The 8,028-nt window shown below is 40.6% G+C and overlaps 1 protein-coding gene across 1 annotated transcript in view; it reads right to left on the bottom strand.

Annotated features, from left to right (window-relative positions):
* Positions 1–6,009: 6,009 nt before the first annotated feature.
* Positions 6,010–8,028, bottom strand: part of LOC140322141 (uncharacterized) — a 28,949-nt gene continuing 26,930 nt past the window's right edge. Inside the window, exon 12 of the mRNA XM_072398756.1 lies at positions 6,010–7,499. Within this exon, the coding sequence (XP_072254857.1) occupies positions 7,315–7,499 (185 nt within the window). The 3' untranslated portion in view covers positions 6,010–7,314. The remainder of the gene's footprint in view (positions 7,500–8,028) is intronic.

The following is an 8,028-nucleotide window of genomic DNA, read 5'->3' on the forward strand; positions in this document are numbered from 1 at the left end:
GAACTAGATTGGATATATGTCAAATGATCAATGTATAATAATTATGTATGAAACCAATAATGTATTAATACATAACTAATTCTAACCAATAATTTTGGGGCTGGAACCCCTTATTGTTACGCCCTCTTCTTCAGGAAAACTCGAGACACAATAAATGTTATTCTCATAGAAAATAAATACCTGTAAATGGAAAAGCCCGGCTGTATTTCACACGCTGAGCAAGGAGTCGTTGAAATAAGAGTCTGAGACTTCTTCTTTTCTTTATGCTGCAATATTAGCTTTAGAAAGGAAATCTCACAATGTGTAAATCTGGGGTTTCCTAGCAGCTCCTCTATACCAAGAACTTCTTATGGGGACGATTCTTAGGTGCCATTGGACATGTTCTATTTCCAGGTGGAGGCCGTCATGTTCTGGTGGTGGTCTTTATGAAACAACTGGTAGGTCTCCGATACCCAAATCACAATGCCTTGTTATATCATAGAGCTGATTTCCTCTCTCCTGTACATTATGTTGCTGGGGTCCAAGCTGTACAAGACCCTCGGAGAATGGATTGTCCTCATTCTCCAGCACTATTTCCAGTTCACGAATGGGGGGATTGGGAGTTTGTTCCATGAGCAGCCCCTATTCTGGTTCACGAAGACCCCCGAAGTATGTCAGGTCCACCTGCTGACCATCTTTACTGCCCAGGAGATTCTGTTCAAGCCCCAGGTCACAGACTGATAGGAACGGATGGGGTGCTATTATTTTGGGAGTCACTGAAAATTCCTCTCACCTCGCTACCCTAAAACCCCAATTATTAGTAAACGCCAGAACTGAGAACCTTGAAAATCACTCCAGGCATTAGGATTTATGTATTGGAACCTACCAGAAGTTGATGGGGGGCTGAACGTTCTCGCGCCATGCTCCGCCTGCTGGCTGTTTTGGGTCTAAACTGGGCACTTGATGTCCGCCACAGAGAACCTTGCCTAAAAAAATCGACCTGGTTTTTGCCAGATTCTGAAATTATTAATAAGAAGAAAATGTTTTGGAAACTTGAAGGACCTTTTGAGTTAAGTCAAAGAAAAACAAGGGTCCTCAAAACTATAAAGACCTAAATAAAATGTTCCAGGGTTAAAAAAAAATGCTTGGAGTGATTTCTTCTACTTTCTTGTTCTGGGGATCGTCAAGATGATTCTAAGAAACTTGCGTGATGAAAGAGAAAAAAGAAAAGCTTTTTGGGAATAATTACATGCAGTTTACTTAAGACAGAAATTACAAAAAAATTGATTGTGTATTATTACAATATAATGAAAGGTTCATCATAAACTTTTATATGAGCTATTCTTTGTTTCATAAGAGTAACATGTCTCGGTTTCAGCTGACGCGTTTCACCTTATTGGCTTCCTCAGGGGAGGGCAGGTATTATATATATCTCATATTATATTGTATATTGTTCTGGTTATTTTTAATAGTTTCTTATCCAAGTCTCTGCCCTCCCCTGAGGAAGCCAATAAGGCGAAACGCGTCAGATACGATTCATGTTACTCATACAAAACAAAGGATAGCCCATATAAAAAATGATGAACCTTTCATTATATTGTAATATTAAACAATCAGTTTGTTATTTCTGGTATAAGTCTTAGGTAAACCATATGTAATTATGCCAAAAAGTCTCTCTCTTTTCTCGATTTATCAGATTTATAGGCTTGGCATAAATTCAGAAAAATATTACCCCTCTCCTTTCTCTCTATAAATAAATATCTAGTGTGTGGTCACTTCATGTGCCTGGAAATATTTGGAGAATATCTTTGGATCGGTTTTCACACCAAGGCTCACCATGAGAGAGGATATAAGCTACATAAAATAGCTTTTTAATATTATGGAGTTTATCAGCCAGGGTTCCTCCAGAGGGCGCTAGGGGCTCCTTGAACAGTTTGCACCTATTAGTATCAGTTTAAGTGACCCCAATGATCTTTTTGGCTATCTGTAAGGCTGACATTCATCCCAATGGCCAGCAATGTAAGAGGAATTCTTCCCACTGACCACCACACACATATACTGTGAACTGTGAATATAATAATTATAGAAGAGGGGCCCTGGAGACCTGAAAGGTATTTAATGGTCAGGAAAAGCTGCCCTAGATAAAGACAAACTTTTTTTATGGCTGCTAATCCCTTTGTTGCCTGGCTTATCATATGACTGGACAGTCCAGTTGTTTATTAGTTATGCAGGATGTCCGGTTTGAGCATCGGCAGGTCCTCATTGGTCGTGGCCAATGAGGGTAATTCTTGCTGCATGGTGTCATAGGGCATAGCGCCCTCCCTCTATTTTCGGGAACCCCCGTAGGATAGGGGACTTTCCTAAGAGAAGTCATAGCAAGCTGCAAAACAATCTGCCAGCAAATCTTCTCACTGATTAGAGACGGGTAGTATGCACGGCATCAAAGGGACATTGTCTGCCCTCCGTCATAATATTGTATCACTGTTACCAAAATTACTCTTTCCTACTGCAAAGAAAATCAGCACATATACATCTGCAGACTGATAACTGTAGATGGTCAATGCGCTTTGTTTGTGCACTCATGTGGAGGGGCGAAAATTTATTTTTTTGGCTTATTTTAACATTTGTGATTATAGCCGACACATTTCAGGCTTTACCATATCACTTCATCAGGGCCTAAAATAGGAAATATTTGTGTAAATGGCCAAGGTGCTGTCATTGGACCCCGTACTGATCAATCTGCAGCATGTAGTAGGATACCCGGAGCAGAAGGGGCAAACCTTTGTTTTTGTGTTTTAGGCCAGACAGTGAACATTGATCCGCATGGCTGATGGTGGTCTGAAGGTTACACTGCTTTGTGCTGTCAATGGGGCATTTATTTCCTAATCGTGTCAGTGTCATGGGTAAAGTTATACAGTTTTCACAGCTCGGGGCTGTTATTTCTTTAGTGTCTCACTGTTGTGAAAAAAAATAAAAAATAAGGGACCCCACAAAAAAAAGTTTTTAGCACGTTGCCCTACGAGCTGTATTAAACGACCTTTCCCCCCCCCCCACATTGTACATATTTCTCCCTTTGATATAATAAGCACAATGCACCCGAGACATTTGGGGGTCTTCCTGTGCCCTATTAGTGTATTTGGCCCCTGTAGCCCCTCCCCTGAGATTGGGTCACCGAGTTTGATTTGTGTTCTGAATCAGATTTTTTTCTTTTTACATTGTATGCAGATTACAGAATGATGAAGGATTTATGAGAAATTGATGGGTGTAACAGAGGGGCTCCCATAACACCAAAATCTGTCCCCCTTTACCATCTGTGAAGGGAAATATTTAGGTCATGAATGGAATTCATAGCACAGTTGCTGTATTTTTCTATCCTGTAACACCAAAATCTGTCCCCCTTTACCATCTGTGAAGGGAAATATTTAGGTCATGAATGGAATTCATAGCACAGTTGCTGTATTTTTCTATCCTGTATTACATATGCGGCACCACCAGGTGGCAGTATAACATCACATGTATAATACCTGTATGTTGTCTGAACTGACCACGCCCATAGGTGACCCATATTACATGCAGTGTCATTGATTGCCGTATACCGGTCATTGCAATCAATGTGCTCCTTGGATTCCATAAAGAACAAACCCTGCGCTGCACATTTACCTTTCTCTTTTATAAGTCTTCTCACATCCTCACATTTACTTTTCTCCTAATATCTGCCTATGTGACTTACCTTTTATGCAGATTACTGATCAGGCACTGCTTCCTCCACCACGGTCTGAAGAGACAAACAATCTCCTTATATATGGATTACTGATCAGGCACTGCTTCCTCCTCCTTTATCTGACATCAGGCACTGCTTCTTTCTCCTTTGTCTGACAAGACACACACTGTCTCCTTATTACTGATCAGGCACTGCTTCCTCCTCCTTTGTCTGACGAGACACACACTGACTCCTTATATATAGATTACTGATCAGGCACTGCTTCCTACACCACTGTCTGCCAAGACACACACTGTCATCTAATAAATAGATTACGGATCAGGCACTGCTTCCTCCTCCATTGTCTGACGAGAGGTTCCAGACCCTTTTGCGGGTGAATGGCTGTTTGCACAACTGATCTATCCATAAATTTCCCTTCTCACGTGTCAAAAAAAACAATTTCTAGCAGAGGAAAAATTTTTTACTTCACTTGACAAGAAATAACTTGAAATAACAATACAGGACAAGGTTATTTTGGCAGTTTTGAAATATACAGCACATTTTCCCTCCATGACACATAAAATACCCCCCTGCCCCCCTTCAGTCCCCCCCATTCATTTTGCCATCATATCAAAAGAAAGAAAAATCCTGGTGTAAAATCCATTCCAATTGGCAGTGTGAATATTCCATACTTGAGATGAATCTGTGAGTGAAACATTTCTCGGGGCGTTCTCCTTAAAATGTCTCTGTGGGAGATTTATAAAATCACACAGCTTTGTATGTGCTGGCAGAGTAATCTCCCCCATAAAAGCCCCACCTCCGACAATGGAACAGTCCAGGATCCGACAACATGGCGGTGACCTCGAATCCTGCAAGCTAGCCGTGTGTGCCAGCCCGTGCCAAGAAACTGAAGCCCAAACATGAAGGTTCTTTGTACCCAGAAACGTTGGATGACCTTTTCAAAGGAAAGACATACAGTGGAGACCTGTAGAGGAAAGTATAAACTTTGAACCCCAAACTCAACTCTTGAAGACCAAAAATTTGCGTAAATTTTTTTGATTTGGATTGTTTTTGGAAGCCTGTGTCCTTTTCCAGACAATGTTTTGAAATATTTTAGATATTGATGGATTTAGCAAAAATTGTTCATTGGTCTTTGGCCAAAATGCTGAGCAAAGTTACCACTGTTTTAAATCAATACGGGCCCTTCGATTCTTGATGTTGGTAAAAAAAAACTGGCCAACCAAAGGTTGTTTGTACCCAAAAACATTGGATGACCTTTGAACAGAAAAACACAAATGGAGAGCAGTAGAGGAAAGTATGAATTTTGATCCCCAAACTCAATTCTAGAAGAGTAAAAATTTGCGTAAATTTTTTTGAATTGGATTTTGAGCCAGTGTCCTTTTCCAGACAATGTTCTTAAATACTTTAGGTATTGATGTATTTGGCAAAAACAATTACCATTGTCGGTTGGTCTTTGGCCAAAAGCCAAGTTACCACGGTTTTAAATCAATACGGGGCACTTCGATTCTTGATGTTGATAAAAAAAACTGGCCAACCAAAGGTTGTTTGTACCCAAAAACATTGGATGACCTTTCATCAGAAAAACACAAATGGAGACCAGTAAAGTATGAATTTTGAACCCAAACTCAATTCTAGAAGAGTAAAAATTTGCGTAAATTTTTTTGATTTGGATTTGGAGCCTGTGTCCTTTTCCAGACAATGTTCTTAAATACTTTAGGTATGGATTTATTTGGCAAAAACAATTACCATTGTTGATTGGTCTTTGGCCAACAGCTGAGCAAAGCTACCACTGTTTTAAATCGATACGGGGCACTTTGATTCTTGATGTTGGTAAAAAAAATCTGGCCAACCAAAGGTTGTTTCTACCCAAAAACATTGGATGACCTCTCATCAGAAAAACACAAATGGAGACCAGTCAAGTATGAATTTTGAACCCAAACTCAACACTTGAAGACTAAAAATTTGCGTAAATTTTTTTGATTTGGAGCCTGTGTCCTTTTCCAGACAATGTTTTTAAATACTTTAGGTATGGATTTATTTGGCAAAACAAATTACCATTGTTGATTGGTCTTTGGCCAAAAGCCACTGTTTTAGATCAATATGGGGCACTTGGATTCTCGATTTTTGTACCCAGAAACGTTGGATGACCTTTTTGGCAGAAAAACAGAAAAGTGGAGAAAAGCCTGAACTTTCAAGCCCAAACTCAATTCTTGAAGACTAAAAATTTGCGTAAATTTTTTGGTTTTGGATTTTTATCGCATGCATTTGCTCCGGATCAAGGTTAAAAGATTTCGCTTTCTACCATTTCGCGAAATTTTTATTACCATTGTTAGTTGGTCTTTGGCCAAAAGTTAAGCAGAGCTACCACTGTGTTAGGTCATTTCTTGATGTTGGTAAAAAAAAAAAAACTGGCCAACAAAGATCAACAAGTCTACTGTGAGGTGCCAGAGGTTTCACCGTGGTGCTCAAATCACGTTCTTCAACAGCCATTTATAGAAAGAATTGAAGACCAAGTTTTTGGGGGTTTTTGAAGCTTGGATGACTTTTTGATGAACATATCAACGTAGAGCAAAGGTGCTGAGAACTATCTTTTACCAAATTTAGGAAAGTCCAGAGCAGCGTTCTCAATCTTTTCAACATGAGGGAACCCTTGAAATGAACTTCAGCTCTTCAGGGAACCTCTTAATCAATACTACAGCCACAGCACATTTATGTGATGGCCAGTGGGAAGAATGTCACCCTTACCGATAGCCAAGAAGATCCATGGTCATTTGAACTGACCTGAAGGGCACAAATTGCTCAAGGATCCTCTAGTACCCCCTGGAGGAACCTTAGGGTACTACCATGTAACCTTAAACCAGGATCCTTGAGCAATTTGTGCCCTGGTCCAGAGCTAAAACTTTGTTCAAGATATTCCATCCTAGAGATGAAGATAGTCCTAAAGTCCTTTAATCCAAAACGGTGGAGTCACCTAATACTTTGGGAATTAAGATAAAAGAATGTAATTGGCTGAAGCTTGGTCTTCCCTTCATGCAAACACATCTCAGTATTGAGTTTCCCGTTCTGAACAATGGTCCATGTCCGTGTGAAAGTAACACCATGGTGCACCATGTGGGGAGATTCATCAAAACAATAATCCAAGAACGGACAAGTTGTCGTTTCCTTTACATTGTGGCGCCGGTGTGAGATTCCTCCACTCTCCAATGAGATCGATGGCAAAATTTGGATCACTTTGATCATCAAAAAAACTGGATGAACCTTGAGTGAAAAAAAATGGCAAGATAATGACTTGATACCTTTAATGTCCAACACAAAAAGTCCAGCTCTTCGGGAGGCCTGGACATTCTAAAAGAGATCATTGGTCACTTTTTTGTGCTTAAAATGAGGTTGGTCCCACTTTTTGGGACATTTGTGCTCCTCCACAAAACGGATGCATTCAACTGTGCAGAGTGGTTAACAAATTCCAAGAGAAGCTAGCAGCAGTTCCTGGCCAATCCACAGGCGACCTTCATTTCTTTTTAGCTGGTCGTAGGACCAAGCAGTGGTTGTGCAGTAAATCCCAACGTCATCGATAGATCCATTTCAGTCTTTGCCCAATCACGTCACTGGAGGGTTCAAGCCGAACTCGATTTCTTCTTGGTATCACTGGTCTTATTGACTATCTGCCGTGCAGCCTGCATGACCCGATATCGCTCCCGAAGGTTCCTTCTCCTGACGTGTTCGTTGGTAATCTCCTGGATGTACCTGGCAGGAAACCAACCCTTCTTACCATCCGAAAGCCGGATACCCTCACACCAACCTGGGGATGAAACATAACGTCAGATATGGAAGCTTTATACATCGGAGTACAAAAGTAGTCAGGTAGTTCAGCATGTTTCAGCTGTGCAACCAAAGAAACTCCCCATGGGCTGAATTTTAATTTCTAGTTCTAGTGCAATGAAACTTCAAAACCTAAGAAGATCAAATAATGATTACCACCACCCACCACCACCTCCTGCTGGTCAACATGTTTGTGACAACCTCTAGGCCAAGTAACCCATAGGCCCATAGTGGCTTTTCTACTTCTAATGCATATGGGCATTGCTACTTTTAGTAACCACCGACATAGGGGCATTTCTACTTCTAATGACCGCCAACATAGGGGTATTTCTTCTTCTAATGACCGCCAACATAGGGGTATTTCTACTTCTAATGACCGCCGACATAGGGGCATTTCTACTTCTAATGACCACCGACATAGGGGCATTTTTATTTCTAATGACCACCGACATAAGGGCATTTCTACTTCTAATGACCACCAACATAAGGGCATTTCTATTTCTAATGAC

The sequence above is a fragment of the Pyxicephalus adspersus genome, chromosome 2 (assembly GCF_032062135.1).
Source record: "Pyxicephalus adspersus chromosome 2, UCB_Pads_2.0, whole genome shotgun sequence".
NCBI lineage: Eukaryota > Metazoa > Chordata > Amphibia > Anura > Pyxicephalidae > Pyxicephalus > Pyxicephalus adspersus.